General features: G+C 32.7%; 1 protein-coding gene across 1 annotated transcript in view; it reads left to right on the forward strand.

Moving 5' to 3' along the window:
• LOC141409531 (deleted in azoospermia protein 1-like) overlaps nt 1-18,772 on the forward strand; it is a 55,843-nt gene that overhangs the window by 27,382 nt on the left and 9,689 nt on the right. The window contains exons 13-23 of the mRNA XM_074030528.1: nt 336-427; nt 987-1,038; nt 1,477-1,540; nt 1,628-1,767; nt 3,143-3,214; nt 5,611-5,682; nt 6,716-6,787; nt 9,124-9,195; nt 11,529-11,600; nt 13,956-14,027; nt 16,367-16,420. Of these exons, the coding sequence (XP_073886629.1) occupies nt 336-427; nt 987-1,038; nt 1,477-1,540; nt 1,628-1,767; nt 3,143-3,214; nt 5,611-5,682; nt 6,716-6,787; nt 9,124-9,195; nt 11,529-11,600; nt 13,956-14,027; nt 16,367-16,420 (834 nt within the window). The remainder of the gene's footprint in view (nt 1-335; nt 428-986; nt 1,039-1,476; nt 1,541-1,627; nt 1,768-3,142; nt 3,215-5,610; nt 5,683-6,715; nt 6,788-9,123; nt 9,196-11,528; nt 11,601-13,955; nt 14,028-16,366; nt 16,421-18,772) is intronic.

Below are 18,772 nucleotides of genomic sequence, written 5' to 3' on the forward strand. Positions count from 1 at the left end.
TCTCCCTCAGCCTCCCGAGTAGCTGGGACTACAGGTGCCCGCCACCTTGCCCGGGTAGCTTTTTGTTTTTTTTTAAATAGAGATGGGGTTTCACCGGGTTAGCCAGGATGGTCTCGATCTCCTGACCTCGTGATCCACCCGTCTTGGCCTCCCAAAGTGCTGGGATTACAGTCTTGAACCACTGTGCCTGGCCCTAAAAATATCTTTGACAAAGAACCACTCATCGTTTGGGGATAAATGTGGGGAGAAATTTTCACCTTATGGTAGTAAAGTTGTGGTGAAGTAGAAATTTTTGAATGCTCTTCTTACTCTTGACGTTCAATTCTTTTCCATAGATGGATGAAACTGAGATTAGAAGCTACTTTGGTAGATACGGTTCAGTGAAAGAAGTGAAGATAATCACAGATCGAACGGGTGTGTCCAAAGGGTGAGTAATTTTATCAAAAATATCTGAACTCTAGTCACCTATAGGTATCAGAGACGACTTCAAAACTGATATTCTGACACTGGTGTAAATGAAATTTTTTACGTTGTTGATTTCTTTCATGTAGGAGATAACATGTTATTACCAGCTCTTTTATTTCATCATTTTTCTAATGTTTGTTTTTAAATATCCCCAATTTTTATTTTGTACAAATGAATTAATCATTTTTCTCAAATAATTGTTTTCTTCATACGCTGCACAGTATCTTAAATTTTAACCACCTTATCTTAGATAGTAAGTGAAATTCAGGTTCACAGATAATGAATTTTTTGTTAATCAGTAGAGTTTTCACACTGCCCTAATCTTAGCACACTTTAACATAGTACCGCTTAAGAAAAGGTAGTATTTGCAGAGGATCTGTCGTGTACATCTTAACAAATACTTATCATGATGTATTACTCATCTTTTGTCATAATCCCTTCTGTATATAGAATAGTAGAAGTTCTGGACCATGTACTGTATGCTAATTATTTTATACTTCACCTTTTCTCTGCCTTTATAGCTATGGATTTGTTTCCTTTTTTAATGACGTGAATGTCCAGAAGATAATAGAAGTGAGTAATCTAATAAAAAATCTCTTGTTTATTTTATTGATACGACATTTAGACTTAGTGATATACTCAGTGTTGTGTAAAATTTGGAGAATGATATGATACACTTTCTATTCAAAACCGAAACTTAGAGTAACCTCACATAACTTGTTAGATCGTGTTTATTTTTGACTGGTCACCTAGGTTCATGAACTACAGACAGGAAGGGTTGGAGATAGGGTGATGAAAGGTTTCTGATTGACTTTCACTTAATGCTTCTTGATACTGATTAGAGTAGTAAGGGTAAATAAGGTAGCTTCAGGGTGACCAACTTTAATTTGGTGTGTAGTTGTCACTGATCTTCTCTGTTAATAGCAACTTTAGAAGGCTTTAGGTATTTACCCAGGTCTTGGAAATAAGACTTGAAAATTGATTCTCATTTTGTTATTGTTTTATTTTCAGTCACAGATACATTTCCATGGTAAAAAGCTGAAGCTGGGCCCTGCAATCAGGAAACAAAAATTATGTGAGTAGGAAAAGTAATTGTTATTTTTTGACACGTGTAGCTTTTCAAATAACTAAAACTATGCTTTTTATTCTTGCTTTTTATAAGGTGCTCGTCATGTGCAGCCACGTCCTTTGGTATTTAATCCTCCTCCTCCACCACAGTTTCAGAATGTCTGGAGTAATCCAAACGCTGAAAATTACCTGCAGCCCCCAATAACACTGAATGCTGTAACTCAGTATGTTCAGGTGAGAACTGCTTACGTTCCTGTTCTCTTGTTTATCGTAGTCATTGTACCCTCTGTGGAATTGTATCTACACTTTCCCTAGTAAGTGGCAATAGAATCCCTGTTTGAGTACTCTGGGTGATGGGAAATTTACTACTGTTGTTAGAAATTTCTTATTCTTAGCGTTCGTTATATGAGCTAGAAATCTTTAATATACTTTGTAAGTCTTTCTCTTAGAAATGACCTCTGTAGATATATGAACAAATCTCTTCCTGTGTCTTCCATTTTCACCCCATATAGCTTTTTCCTAAAGTATTTGGAGACAGCTCTCTTTACTTGTCTGCCTAGTTTGTTTTTCTCTAAGCTTAGCAGTTAATCTAGCTACTGTTTAGTTGCAGTGATTTCCAGATGCCTCCTCATATAAATTGGTGACTTCTGGATATATTCTGGTTCTGAAATGGGGTAGATTTCTGATCTGTTTTAGTCTATCTGTAAATCTTGTGAATTTCTGGCATGTAATATCTCTGATGCTGGTTGCTTTGATATTTACCGTAGGATTTGACATACTATGTCACTTTTTGGTGATCAATAATGTTTATTTTCTTCTTAGTCCATTTTTTTCATGTCTTAGTTAAAAGACATTTTCTTTGATGGAAAATAAGGTAACCAAATAATAGTGAAATAGTTCTTCAGTTTCTTATTTTCCATGTATTTTAAACCTGTGAGTTATACCTCTTCTTTTTCCTTCGCTGAACAATGGCTGGAAAAAAAAGGTCTACTTGTTTCTGACATTTATTGTGAGCCATTACTGAATCTGGGTGTATTCATGCATGCTGCTGCTTGTATGTTTTCAACTGGTAAGTATTTATTGAAACATTGAAGACTTTATACTGTCTCTTTTCCAGTTGTGGATTATCTACTGCCCTTAGTTTTTGGAAACGAAGTACAGAGATAGCCATAACATCTATAGAAGAACTACAATATTACCCTATAATATTATGCAATTACAAATCAGTCAAAGTATTTTGCCAAATAAATAGTAAATGTATTAATTTAACTTAGGTTGAAATCTATCTTAATAGAGCCTTAGCAGCAGTATAAGAAATAATTTCTGGGTGGGCATATGTACACAGTATAAATAAGGTAAACTTTGCCTGGTGAAATAATCACTTCTTTTGTCATTTGTCTGTTCCCCCTTGCCACCTAAATGGTGGCACTTGACAGAGAATATTTCTTTCTTAATAAAGTCAGTTCTTCATTTAGAATTCTGTATTGCTGTGTATAGAAAAATAATATTTTAAAGTTTTTCATATTTTTGTTATATTGGGAATGATAATTCTAATTTAAAAAAATGTTTTACCATATTAATCCATTATTTCTGTAAACTTTATTTTCAGGCATATCCTACTTGTCCAAATCCACCAGGTGCAGTCATCACTGGGAATCAGTTGGCTGTATATAATTATCAGGTAATTGACTAGGAAGTCAAATGATTTACTTTCAGATACTGTTGAGGCCTTCAACTTGTTTATACAAATTGCCTGAATAATTTTCATTTTAAACTAGTAAAATGTACCTAAAATTTAAGAAAACACTTAAATTAGTGTAATGAAGACCTCTGTATTACTTAGAAGTGATGAAATAATATTTTTACAGCAATATAATTAGGAATAACTTTCCTGTTGAATAGTTTTCTGAGATTTGGTGTTCCCTTCTTTGTTTCAGCATGTATTTTTTATCTTTGCTGTTAAAGAGCTGAAATATTCATCGTGACTTTCTCCAGTTTTTAAGGGAGATAGAGTAAAATAAAATTATTAGCTAATTCTTGTAGCACAGAATTCCAATTATAATTTTATTTTAGTTTGCCTACTTCACGGTAGTAGTTCTCGGGGTCTTTTTTCAACTATATGACTGTATCTGTGACTCATAATCATATCTTTGGTAATAAATTCAAGGAACACTGAGAGTTCCACAATGCCATCTCCAGAAAATTCGGGAAAAAATGAGGTTATATGTATAGAAGTAACAACAAGAACTTCAGGGAAGTACGTCTTTTTTCTATTCTGTTTATTTTATTTATTCTGTTTATTTTATTCTGTTATTTTATTTTATTCTGTTTATTCTGTTTATTTTATTATAACAAAGGAACCATCATGATAAATACTTCAGTATTACGCATCTCTTGTTTTTGAAAATGCGTTGGAATATTTGAGTAATTTTGGTTACCTTTTCTTTTTTTTTTTTTTTTTTAAAGATTCCACTACACTGGCCTTTTGGGGAGCAAAGGAGTTATGTTGTACCGCTGGTAAAGCGAATTAGGGAAACATATACTTCCTCTTCTTTCTTGATTTTTACATGTCATGTATGCCTATAAAAAATTTAGAAGGTTCTTTATATTACTATGTTACATTTTGTTACTGTCTTTTTAAGCCAATTATAATCTCCCATGGGAGCAACAGTGCCTTATTGTCTCTCAGGTTTTTGTATGCTTAAGCAATTGCTTATCCACATAATGATAAGTGTTTAGTTACTTGTTAATAGACTATTTAATCTGAGAAAGATCATCCTAATGTGGCTTTATCTAAGAAAGGTAGTATTAATTTTGCTTTAGAATAACATGTATCTGATTAGACTCTGCATCTGGATTTACCAGCCATAAAATATTTGACAAAGAGAAACAGAAATGTTTTGCTCTTAATTGCTCTTAAATAAGAATAGGATTAAAAAGAGTATTACCGCTATAACCCCTGAGCTGCTTTCCCCCATTTAACTAGTTCCTAAAATATGTGAAAAGAGCTCTCCTTATGTGTCTGCCTACTTTATTCTTCTGTGAGTTTAGCAATTTATCTAACTATTCTTTATTTGAAATGATTTCCAGTTGCCGCCTCGTATAAATTACTAACTTCTGGATATATTCTGGTTCTGAAATGGGTAGATTTCTGATTTGTTTTACTCTACCTATAAATCTTGTGAGTTTCTGGCATGTAATTTCTCTGATGCTGATTGCTTTGATATTTAAAGTCGGATTTGATATACTCTTCACTTATTGGTGATAAATAATGTTTATTTTCTTCTTCATTCGTTCTATTTATGTGTTTAAAAGACACATTTTTCTCGAATGGAAAATAAAGTAACAAAATAGTAGTGAAATAGTTCTTCAGTGCCTCTCATTTGTTGACATTTTCCATGTACTTGAAACATGTAAGGTATACCTGTCTTCTTTTTTTCCTTCTCTGGGGAATAGCTAGAAAAAATCCTGACTTGTTAACTAGCATTTACTGTGAGCCATGACTTCAATCTGGGTGTGTTCATGTATGCTGCTATCTATATGTTTTCAAAGAATAAGTATTTATTGAAACATAACAGTCATTATACTGTCGCTTTTCCAGTTGTGGATTATATACTGTATTAGTTATTCCAATGTGAAGTACAGAAAAATCCATAACATCTGTAAAACTACCATATTACCTTATTGTCAAATACAAATCAGTCTAGAAGTGTTTCTACAGGGAAATAGCAAATGTATTAATTTAACTTACATTGAAATCTGTCTTAATGCAGCCTTATCACCAGTGTAAGACATAGCATCTGGGTGGGCCTAAGTACACAATATAAGTAAGGTAAAATTTGCCTGGTGAAATAGTCAATTCTTTTGTCGTTTGTTCCCCCTTCATACCCAAAATGTAGCACTTGACAGAGAATAATTCTTTCTTCATAACGTCAGTCATTCATTTAGAAATCTGCAGTTTTATATAGAAAAGCAATATTTAAAAGTTTTTATTTTTTTTATATTGGGAATGATATTTCTTTCTAATATTAAAAATTGAATTATCATTTTCCTTTTTTCTGTACCCTTTATTTTCAGGCATTTCCTATTTATCCAAATTCAACAGTTCAGGTCACTACTGGATATCAGTTGCCTGTACATAATTATCAGGTAATGTAAGAATGACTAAAATGATTTGCTTTCACGTATTATCGAGGCCTTTAACCTGTTTATACAAATTGCCTGAATAGTTGGTCATTTCAAGCTAGTGAAGTGTACCTAAAATTTAAGAAAACACTTAGAATTAGTCTAGAATGAAGACCTCTGTATTATTTAGAAGTAATGGAGTACTTTTATTGGTGATAAAAAATGTCTATATTCTTCTTAGTTCCTTTTATTTATGTCTTAGTTTAAAAGATATTTTCTTTGATGGAAAATAAAGTAACAAAATAGTAGTGAAATAGTTCTTCAGTATTTCTCCTTTATTGACATATTCCCATGTACTTGAAATGTGTAGGGTATACCTCTTCTTCTTTTTCCTTTCTGAACAATGGCTAGAAGAAAATATCCTACTTGATTCTAACATTTACTGTGGGCCATTTCTGAATCTGGGTATATTCATGTATGTTGCTACCTATACGTTTTCAAACAATAGCTACTTACTGAAACATATAAGACATTATACTTTCTCTTCTCTAGTATTGGATTATATACTGCACTTAGCTTTTCAGAAGGAAGTACAGGAAAAGCCATAACATCACAGAAGAAGCCATAACATCTGTACAACTACAATTTACCCTATAATATTGTCTAATACAAAACAGGCTAGAAGGATTTTTACGAGGAAATAGCAAATGTATTCATTTAACTTACAGTGAAATCTGTGTTAATGGAGCCTTATCAGCAGTGTAAGAAATAACTTCTGGGTGTGAATAAGTGCACAGTATAAGTAAGGTAAACTTTGCCTGGTGAAATAGTCAATTCTTTTGTCATTTGTTCCCCCTTCACACCTCAAATGTAGCATTTGACAGAGAATATTTCTCTCTTCATAAAGTCAGTCATTCATTTAGAATTCTGCATTGTTTTATATAGAAAAACAATATTTAAAATGTTTTTATATTTTTGTTATATTGGGAATGATATTTCTTTCTAATTTTAAAAAATGGTTTACCATTTTCTTTTTTTCTGTGCTCTTTATTTTCAGGCATTTCCTGTTTATCCAAATTCACCAGTTCAGGTCACTACTGGATATCAGTTGCCTGTATATAATAATCAGGTAATGTAAGAAGGTGTAAAATGATTTACTTTCACATATTATCAAGGCCTTTAACGTGTTTACACTAATTGCCCGAATAGTTGGTCATTTTAAACTAGTGAAGTGTACCTAAAATTTAAGAAAACACTTAGAATCAATCTAGAATGAAGACCTCTGTATTATTTAGAAGTAATGGAGTAATATTTTGACAACAATATACTTGGCAATAACGTTTCTGTAGAACAGTTTTCTGAGGTTTGGTGTCCCTTCTGTATTTCAGGATGTAGTTTTCATCTTTGTTGTCAAATAGCTGAAAGAAACATCCAAACTGACTTTCATAAATTTTTTAGGGAGATAGAATGAAATCAAATTATTACCCAGTTTATAGAGTACAGAATTCCAATTATATTTTTATTTTAGCTGACTGTTTCATGATAGTAGTTCTCTGGATATCTTTTCATAGACAGGACTGTATCAGTGACCTATAATTATATGTATGGTAATAAATTCTAAGAGCTAGTATCTTTGAGGTTTCCACAGTGCCAACTCTAGAAAATTTGGAAAAAGATGAAGTTTTATATATAAAATAATGATAACATCGGAGACTGGAAACATCAAGTACTTACGTTTTCCATTCTGTTATTTTTATGATAATAAAAAAGGACACAACAGGATAAGTACTTCAATATTGTATTTCTCATGTATTTTTGAAAATGTCTAGGAATATTTTAATAGTTTTCGTTGTCTTTTTTTTTTTTTTTTTTTTTGAGATGCCACCATAGTGACCTGTAGGGGAACAATGGTGTTATGTTGTCATTCAGGTTAAGTGCAATAGCCAAACATATGCCTCCTGTTCATTCTTGATTTTTTTCCAACTCATATATGCCTTTAAATATTTTTAAATGGTTCTTATATTAATGTTTTGTTACTTTTTTTTTTTTTTTTACTTTCTTGTTAACCCAATTATAAACTCCAGTGGGAGCAACAGTGCCTTTTTTTTCTCAGGTATTGGTGTGCTTAAGCAATGGCCGGTCCACATAATGATAGACTATATAATCAAAGAAAGGTAGTGTTAGTGTGGCTTTAGAATTAGCGTGTATCTGACTACAGTCTGCATCTGGCTTTACCAGCAATAGAAAATTTGTTGAAGAGAAACAAATGTTATGCTGTTAATTACCCTTAAATAAGAATAGGAAGAAGAAAGAGTATTGCCTCTAAAACACCCAAGCTTCTTCACCCCGCCCCCCTATTACCAGTTGCTAAAGAGAATGAAAGCTCTCCTTATGTGTCTGTCTATTTATTATTCTCTAAGTTTAGCAGTTCGTCTAGCTATTCTTTATTTGCAATGATTTCCAGATGCATCCTCATGTAACTTGCTGACTTCTGGATGTATTCTGGTTCTGGAATAAGTAGATTTCTGATGTGTTTTACTATCCCCTGAGTTTCTGGCATCTAACGTCTCTGATAAGGGTTACATTGATACTAAAAGTAGGATTTGACATACTCTATAACTTATTGGTGATAAAAAATCTATATTCTTCTTAGTTCATTTTATTTATGTCTTAGTTTAAAAGATATTTTCTTTGATGGAAAATAAAGTAACAAAATAGTAGTGAAATAGTTCTTCAGTATTTCTCCTTTATTGACATATTTCCATGTACTTGAAATGTGTAGGGTATACTTCTTGTTTTTCCTTTCTGAACAATGGCTAGAAAAAAATGCCCTACTTGGTTCTAATATTTACTGTGCGCCATTACTGAATCTGGGTATATTCGTGTATGCTGCTACCTATACGTTTTCAAACAATAGCTACTTATTGAAACATAAAAGACATTATACTTTCTCTTCTCTAGTATTGGATTATATACTGCACTTAGTTTTTCAGAATGAAGTACAGAAAAAGCCATAACATCAAAGAAGAAGCCATAACATCTGTACAACTATATATTACCCTATAATATTGTCTAATACAAAACGGTCTAAAGGATTTTTACGAGGAAATAGCAAATGTATTCATTTAACTTACAGTGAAATCTGTGTTAGTGGAGCCTTATCAGCAGTGTAAGAAATAACTTCTGGGTGTGAATAAGTGCACAGTATAAGTAAGGTAAACTTTGCCTAGTGAAATAGTCAATTCTTTTGTCATTTGTTCCCCCTTCACACCTCGAATGTAGCATTTGACAGAGAATATTTCTCTCTTCATAAAGTCAGTCATTCATTTAGAATTCTGCATTGTTTTATATAGAAAAACAATATTTAAAATGTTTTTATATTTTTGTTATATTGGGAATGATATTTCTTTCTAATTTTAAAAAATGGTTTACCATTATCTTTTTTTCTGTACCCTTTCTTCTCAGGCATTTCCTGTTTATCCAAATTCACCAGTTCAGGTCACTACTGGATATCAGTTGCCTGTATGTAATTATCAGGTAATGTAAGAAGGTGTAAAATGATTTGCTTTCACATATTATCGAGGCCTTTAACTTGTTTACACTAATTGCCCGAATAGTTGGTCATTTTAAACTAGTGAAGTGTACCTAAAATTTAAGAAAACACTTAGAATCAATCTAGAATGAAGACCTCTGTATTATTTAGAAGTAATGGAGTAATATTTTTACAGCAATATACTTGGCAGTAACATTTCTGTAGAACAGTTTTCTGAGATTTGGTGTCCCCTTCTGTATTTCAGGATGTAGTTTTCATCTTTGCTGTCAAATAGCTGAAAGAAACACCACATTGATTTTCTTAAATTTATTTAGGGAGGTAGAGTGAAATCAAATTATTACCCACATTTTAGAGCACAGAATTCCAATTATATTTTTATTTTAGCTGGCTGTTTCACGATAGTAGTTCTCTGGATCCCTTTTCATATATATGACTATATCTGTGACCTATAGTTATATCTATGGTAATAAACTGAAAGAGATAGTATCTTTGAGATTTCCACGATGCCAACTCCAGAAAATTTGGAAAAAGGTGAAGGTTTATACATAAAAGTTACGACAACATCTGAGACTAGAAACATAAAGTACTTACGTTTTCCATTCTATTTTATTATAATACAAAAGGACACAGCAGGATATATATTTTAATATTGTGTTTCTCATGTGTTTTTGAAAATGTGTAGGAATATTTTATTAGTTTTAGTTTCCTGGTTTTTTTTTAAGATGCCACTATAGTGTCCTGTTGGGGAACAAAGGGGTATGTTGTCCTTCAGGTTAAGTGAAATAGCCACACATATACTTCCTGTTCATTCTTGATATTTTTCCAAGTCATATATGCCTTTAAATATTTTTAAATAGTTCTTTATATTAATATTTTATTTACTTTTTTTTACTTTCTTGTTAACCCAATTATAAACTGCAATGGGAGCAATAATGCCTTTTTCTCTCTCAGTTTTTTTGTGTTCTTAAATAATGGCTGGTCCATATAATGATAGACTGTATAATCAAAGAAAGGTAATGTTAGTGTGGCTTTAGAATTAGCGTGTATCTGACTACAATCTGCATCTGGCTTTACCAGCAATAGAAAATTTGTTGAAGAGAAACAGAAATGTTTTGCTGTTAATTACTCTTAAATAAGAATAGGAAGAAGAAAGAGTGTTGCCTCTAACACACCCAAGCTGCTTTCCACACTCCTCCCCATATAACCAATTGCTAAAGAGAAAGAAAGCAGCTCTCTTTATGTGTCTACTTTATTCTTTCAGTTTAGCAGTTTATCTAGCTATTCTTTATTTGCAGTGATTTCCACATGCCTTCTCTTATAACATGCTGACTTCTGGATGTATTCTCGTTCTGGAATAGGTAGATTTCTGAGGTGTTTTACTGTATGTACATAAATCCCATGAGTTTCTGACATCTATCCTCTCTGATCATGGTTACATTGAAATTTAAAGTAAGATTTGAATACTGTATCACTTATTGGTGATGAATAACGTCTATATTCTTCTTAGTTCATTTTATTGATGTCTTAGTTTAAAAGATACTTTCTTTGATGGAAAATAAAGTAACAAAATAGCGATGAAATATTTCTTCAGTGGCTCTCCTTTGTTGACATATTTCCCTGTACTTGAAATATGTAGGGTATACCTCTTCTTCTTTTTCCTTCTCTGAACAATGGCTGTAAAAAAAGCCCTACTTGGTGACATTTACTGTGAGCCATTTCTGAATCTGGGTGTATTCAGATATGCTGCTATCTATATGTTTTCAAACAATAAGTAGTTATTGAAACATATAAGACCTTGTATTTTCTCTTCTCCAGTATTTGATTATATACTGCACTTAGTTTTTCAGAAGGAAGTACAGGAAAAGCCATAACATCACAGAAGAAGCCATAACATCTGTACAGCTACATATTATCCTATAATATTGTCTAATACAAAACAGGCTAGAATGATTTTTACGAGGAAATAGCAAATGTATTCATTTAACTTAGAGTGAAATCTGTGTTAGTGGAGCCTTATCAGCAGTGTAGGAAATAACTTCCGGGTGTGAATAAGTGCACAGTATAAGTAAAGTAAACTTTGCCTGGTGATATAGTCAATTCTTTTGTCTTTTGTTCCCCCTTCACACCCCAAATGTAGCATTTGACAGAGAATATTTCTTTCTTCATAAAGTCAGCCATTCATTTAAAATTCTGCATTGCTTTATATAGAAAAAATATTTAAAATGTTTTTATATTTTTGTTATATTGGGAATGATATTTCTTTTAATTTTAAAAAATGGTTTACCATTTTCCTTTTTTCTGTGCTCTTTATTTTCAGGCATTTCCTGTTTATCCAAATTCACCAGTTCAGGTCACTACTGGATATCAGTTGCCTGTATATAATTGTCAGGTAATGTAAGAAGGAGTAAAATGATTTGCTTTCACATATTATCGAGACCTTTAAACTTGTTTACATTAATTGCCCGAATAGTTGGTCATTTTAAACTAGTGAAGTGTACCTAAAATTTAAGAAAACACTTAGAATCAGTCTAGAATGAAGACCTCTGTATTATTTAGAAGTAATGGAGTAATATTTTGACAGCAATATACTTGGCAATAACATTTCTGTAGAATGGTTTTCTGAGATTTGGTGTCTCCTTCTGTATTTCAGAATGTAGTTTTTATCTTTGTTGTCAAATAGCTGAAAGAAACATCCACACTGATTTTCATAAATTTATTTAGGGAGGTAGAGTGAAATCAAATTATTACCTACTTTTTAGAGCACACAATTCCAATTATATTTTTATTTTAGCTGGCTGTTTCACGATAGTAGTTCTCTGGATCCCTTTTCATATATATGACTATATCTGTGACCCATAGTTATATCTATGGTAATAAACTGAAGGAGATAGTATCTTTGAGATTTCCACGATGCTAACTCCAGAAAATTTGGAAAAAGGTGAAGGTTTATACATAAAAGTTACGACAACGTCTGAGACTAGAAACATAAAGTACTTACGTTTTCTATTCTGTTACCTTTATTATAATACAAAAGGACATAGCAGGATAAGTACTTTAATATTGTGTTTCTCATGTGTTTTTGAAAATGTGTGGGAATATTTTATTAGTTTTGGTTTCCTGTTTTTTTTTTTAAGATGCCACCATAGTGGCCTGTTGGGGAACAAAGGGGTTATGTTGTCTTTCAGGTTAAGTGAAATAGCCACACATATACTTGCTGTTCATTCTTGAATTTTTTTCACAGTCATATATGCACATAAATATTTCCAAATGGTTCTTTATATTAGTATTTTCTTTTCTTTTTTTTTTTACTTTGTTGTTAACCCAGTTGTAAACTCTAATGGGAGCAACAGTACCTTTTTCTCTCTCATTTTTTTGTGTTCTTAAGTAATGGCTGATTCACATGATGATAGACTATATAATCAAAGAAAGGTAATGTTAGTGTGGCTTTAGAATTAGCATGTATCTGACTACAATCTGCATCTGGATTTACCAGCAACAGAAAATTTGTTGAAGAGTAACAGACATGTTTTGCTGTTAATTACTCTTAAATAAGAATAGGAAGAAGAAAGAGTATTGCCTGTAAAACACCCAAGCTACTTTCCGCCCCCCTCCCCATATAACCAGTTGCTAAAGAGAATGAAAGCAGCTTTCCTTATGTGTCTATCTACTTTATTCTTCTCTAAGTTTAGGAGTTCATCTAGCTATTCTTTATTTGCATTGATTTCCAGATGCCTTCTCATATAACATGGTGACTTCTGGATGTATTCTGGTTCTGGAATTGGTAGATTTCTGATGTATTTTACTATATGTATATAAATCCTGTGAATTTCTGACGTCTAATGTCTCTCATCTCGGTTACATTGATATTTAAAGTAGGATTGGACACACTCTGTCACTTACTGGTGATAAATAACATCTGCATTCTTCTTAGTTCATTTTATTTATATATTAGTTTAAAAGATATTTTCTTTGATGGAAAATAAAGTAACAAAATAGTCATGAAATGTTTCTTCAGTGGCTCTGCTTTGTTTACATTTTTCCATGTACTTGAAACATGTAGATATACCTTTACTTCTTTTACTTTCTCTGAACAATGGCTTAAAAAAAAGCCCTACTTGGTTCTAACATTTATTGTGAGCCGTTTCTGAATCTGGGTGTATTCATGAATGCTGCTACCTATATGTTTTCAAACAATAAGTAGTTATTGAAACATGTAAGACATTGTATTTTCTCTTTTCCACTATTGGATTATATACTGCACTTAGTTTTTCAGAAGGAAGTAAAGGAAAAGACATAACATCACAGAAGAAGCCATACATCTGTACGGCTACATATTACCCTATAATATTGTCTAATACAAAACAGTCTAGAAGTATTTTTACAGTCAAATAGCAAATGTGTTAATTTAACTTACAGTGAAATCTGTGTTAATGGAGCCTTATCAGCAGTGTAGGAAATAACTTCCGGGTGTGAATAAGCACACAGTGTAAGTAAGGTAAGCTTTGCCTGGTGAAATAGTCAATTCTTTTGTCATTTGTTCCCCATTCACACCCAAAATGTAGCATTTGACAGAGAATATTTCTTTCTTCATAAAGTCAGTCATTCAATTAGAATTCTGCATTTTTTATATAGAAAAACAGTATTTAAAAGGTTTTTACATTTTTGTTATATTGAGAATGATGTTTGTTTCTAATTTTAAAAAATGGTTTACCATTTTCTTTTTTTCTGTACCCTTTATTTTCAGGCATTTCCTGTTTATCCAAATTCACCAGTTCAGGTCACTACTGGATATCAGTTGCCTGTATGTAATTATCAGGTAATGTAAGAAGGAATGAAATGCTTTGCCTTTGCTTTCACATATTATCGAGACCTTTAACTTGTTTATACAAATTGCCCAAATAGTTGATCATTTTAAACTAGTGAAGTGTACCTAAAATTTAAGAAAACACTTAGAATTAGTCTAGAATGAAGACCTCTGTATTATTTAGAAGTAATGGAGTAATATTTTGACGGCAATATACTTGGCAATAATATTTCTGTAGAACGGTTTTCTGAGATTTGGTGTCCCCTTCTGTATTTCAGAATGTAGTTTTTATCTTTGCTGTCAAATAGCTGAAAGAAACATCCACATTGATTTTCATAAATTTATTTAGGGAGGTAGAGTGAAATCAAATTATTCACTTTTTAGAGCACAGAATTCCAATTATATTTTTATTTTAGCTGGCTGTTTCATGATAGTAGTTCTCTGGATCCCTTTTCATATATATGACTATATCTGTGACCCATAATTGTATCTATGGTAATAAACTGAAAGAGATAGTATCTTTGAGATTTCCACGATGCCAACTCCAGAAAATTTGGAAAAAGGCGAAGGTTTATACATAAAAATTATGACAACATCTGAGACTAGAAACATAAAGTACTTACGTTTTCCATTCTGTTACTTTTATTATAATACAAAAGGACATAGCAGGATAAGTACTTTAATATTTTGTTTCTCATGTGTTTTTGAAAGTGTGTAGGAATATTTGAATAGTTTTGGTTTCTTGTTTCTTTTTTTTAAGATGCCACCATAGTGTCCTGTTGAGGAACAAAGGGGTTATGTTGTCCTTCAGGTTAAGTGAAATAGCCACACATATACTTGCTGTTCATTCTTGATTTTTTTTCCAAGTCATATATGCCCATAAATATTTTTAAGTGGTTCTTTATATTAATATTTTATTTATTTTTTTTTTTACTTTCTCTTTAACCCAATTGTAAACTCCAATGAGAACAACAGTGCCTTTTTCTCTCTCATTTTTTTGTGTTCTTAAGTAATGGCTGGTCCACCTAATGATAGACTATATAGTCAAAGAAAGGTAATGTTAGTGAGGCTTTAGAATTAGCATATATCTTTCTAGAATCTGCTTCTGGATTTACCAGCAATAGAAAATTTGTTGAAGAGATACAGAAATGTTTTGCTGTTAATTTCTCTTAAATAAGAACAGGAAGAAGAAAGAGTATTGCCTCTGAAACACCCAAGCTGCTTTCCGCCCCCATCCTCATATAACAAGTTGCTAAAGAGAATGAAAGCAGCTCTCCTTATGTGTCTGTCTACTTTATTTTTTTCTAAGTTTATCATTTCGTCTAGCTATTCTTTATTTGCAATGATTTCCAGATTCCTCCCCATATAACTTGCTGACTTCTGGAAGTATTCTGGTTCTGGAATGGGTGGATACCTGATGTGTTTTACTATATGTATATAAATCCCACGAGTTTCTGACATCTAATGTCTCTCATCCCGTTTACATTGAAATTTAAAGTAGGATTTGAATACTGTATCACTTATTGGTGATGAATAACGTCTATATTCTTCTTAGTTCATTTTATTGATGTCTTAGTTTAAAAGATACTTTCTTTGATGGAAAATAAAGTAACAAAATAGCAATGAAATATTTCTTCAGTGGCTCTCCTTTGTTGACATATTTCCATGTACTTGAAACGTCGTGTAGGGTATACCTCTTCTTGTTTTTCCTTCTCTGAACAATGCTAGAAAAAAAGCCCTACTTGGTTCTAACATTTACTGTGAGCCATTACTGAATCTGGGTGTATTCATGTATGCTGCTACCTATATGTTTTCAAACAGTAAGTAGTTATTGAAACATATAAGACATTGTATTTTCTCTTCTCCAGTATTGGATTATATACTGCACTTAGATTTTCAGAATGAAGTACAGAAAAAGCCATTACGTCATAGAAGAAGCCATAACATCTGTACAACTACATATTACACTATAATACTGTCTAATACAAAACAGTCTAGAAGTATTTTTATGAGGAAATAGCAAATGTGTTAATTTAACTTACAGTGAAATCAGCAGCTTAGGAAATAACTTCCGAGTGTGAATAAGCACACGGTGTAAGAAAGGTAAGCTTTGCCTGGTGAAATAGTCAATTCTTTTGTCATTTGTTCACCCTTCACACCCAAAATGTAGCACTTGACAGAATATTTCTTTCTTCATAAAGTCAGTCATTCATTTAGAATTCTGCATTGTTTTATATAGAAAAACAATATTTAAAAGGTTTTTACATTTTTGTTATATTGGGAATGATATTTCTTTCTAATTTTAAAAAATAGTTTAACATTTTCTTTTTTTCTGTGCTCTTTATTTTCAGACATTTCCTGTTTATCCAAATTTACCAGTTCAGTTGCCGATATATAATTATCAGGTAATGTATTCATTTATTTATTTATTTTATTTATTTATTTATTATACTTTAAATTCTAGGGTACGTGTGGATAACGTGCAGGTTTGTTACATATGTATACTTGTGCCGTGTTGGCGTGCTGCACCCATCATCTCATCATTTACATCAGTTATAACTCCCAATGCAATCCCTCCCCCCTTCCCGCTCCCCATAATAGGCCCCCGTGTATGATGTTCCCCTTCCCGAGTCCAAGTGATCTCATTTTTCAGTTCCCACCTATGAGTGAGAACATGCAGTGTTTGGTTTTCTGTTCTTGCGATAGTTTGCTGAGAATGATGGTTTCCAGCTGCATCCATGTCCCTACCAAGGACACAAACTCATCCTTTTTTATGGCTGCATAGTATTCCGTGGTATATATGTGCCACATTTTCTTAATCCAGTCTGTCACTGATGGACATTTGGGTTGATTCCAAGTCTTTGCTATTGTGAATAGTGCCGCAATAAACATACGTGTGCATGTGTCTTTATAGCAGCATGATTTATAATCCTTTGGGTATATCCCCAGTAATGGGATGGCTGGGTCAAATGGTACTTCTAGTTCTAGATCCTTGAGGAATCGCCATACTGTTTTCTATAATGGTTGAACTAGTTTACAATCCCACCAACAGTGTAAAAGTGTTCCTATTTCTCCACAACCTCTCCAGCACCTGTTGTTTCCTGAGTTTTTAATGATTGCCATTCTAATTGGTGTGAGATAGTATCTCATTGTGGTTTTGATTTGCATTTCTCTGATGGCCAGTGATGATGAGCATTTTTTCATGTGTCTGTTGGCTGTATGAATGTCTTCTTTTGAGAACTGTCTGTGTTCTTATGAGCATGGCGTGTTCTTCCATTTGTTTGTGTCCTCTTTTAATTCACTGAGCAGTGGTTTGTAGTTCTCCTTGAAGAGGTCCTTTACATCCCTAGTAAGAAGGAATGAAATAATTTGCCTTTGCTTTCACATATTATAGAGACCTTTAACTTGTTTATACAATTTGCCCACTTTTCGATGGGGTTGTTTGTTTTTTCCTTGTAAATTTGTTTGAGTTCTTTGTAGGTTCTGGATATTAGCCCTTTGTCAGATGAGTAGATTGCAAAAATTTTCTCCCATTCAGTAGGTTGCCTGTTCACTCTGATGGTAGTTTCTTTTGCTGTGCAGAAGCTCTTTAGTTTAATTAGATCCCATTTGTCAATTTTGGCTTTTGTTGCTGTTGCTTTTGGTGATTTAGACATGAAGTCCTTGCCCATGCCTATGTTCTGAATGGTATTACCTAGATATTCTTCTAGGGTTTTTATGGTATTAGGTCTAACATTTAAGTCTCTGATCCATCTTGAATTAATTTTCGTACAAGGAATAAGGATCCAGTTTCAGCTTTCTACTTATGGCTAGCCAATTTTCCCAGCACCATTTATTAAATAGGGAATCCTTTCCCCATTTCTTGTTTCTCTCAGGTTTGTCAAAGATCAGATGGCTGTAGATGTGTGGTATTATTTCTGAGGACTCTGTTCTGTTCCGTTGGTCTATATCTCTGTTTTGGTACCTGTACCATGCTGTTTTGGTTTCTGTAGCCTTGTAGTATAGTTTAAAGTCAGGTAGTGCGATGCCTCCAGCTTTGTCTTTTGACTTAGTATTGTCTTGGCAATGCGGGCTCTTTTTTGGTTCCATAAGAACTTTAAAGCAGTTTTTTCAAATTCTGTGAAGAAACTCATTGGTAGGTTGATGGGGATGGCATTGAATCTACAAATTACCTTGGGCAGTATGGCCATTTTCACGATATTGATTCTTCCTATCCATGAGCATGGTGTGTTCTTCCATTTGTTTGTGTCCTCTTTTAATTCACTGAGCAGTGGTTTGTAGTTCTCCTTGAAGAGGTCCTTTACATCCCTAGTAAGAAAGAATGAAATAATTTGCCTTTGCTTTCACATATTATGGAGACCTTTAACTTGTTTATACAAATTGCCCGAATAGTTGGTCATTTTAAACTAGTGAAGTGTACCTAAAATTTAAGAAAACACTTAGAATCAGTCTAGAATGAAGACCTCTGTTTTAGAAGTAATGGAGTAATATTTTGACAGCAATATACTTGGCAATAACATTTCTGTAGAACAGTTTTCTGAGATTTGGTGTCACCTTCTGTATTTCAGAATGTACTTTTCATCTTTGCTGTCAAATAGCTGAAAGAAACATCCACCCTGATTTTCATAAATTTATTTAGGGAGGTAGAGTGAAATCAAATTATTACCCACTTTTTAGAGCACAGAATTCCAATTATATTTTTATTTTAGCTGGCTGTTTCACGATAGTAGTTCTCTGGATCCCTTTTCATATATATG

The sequence above is a fragment of the Macaca fascicularis genome, chromosome Y (genome assembly GCF_037993035.2).
Source record: "Macaca fascicularis isolate 582-1 chromosome Y, T2T-MFA8v1.1".
NCBI classification, from domain to species: Eukaryota; Metazoa; Chordata; class Mammalia; order Primates; family Cercopithecidae; genus Macaca; species Macaca fascicularis.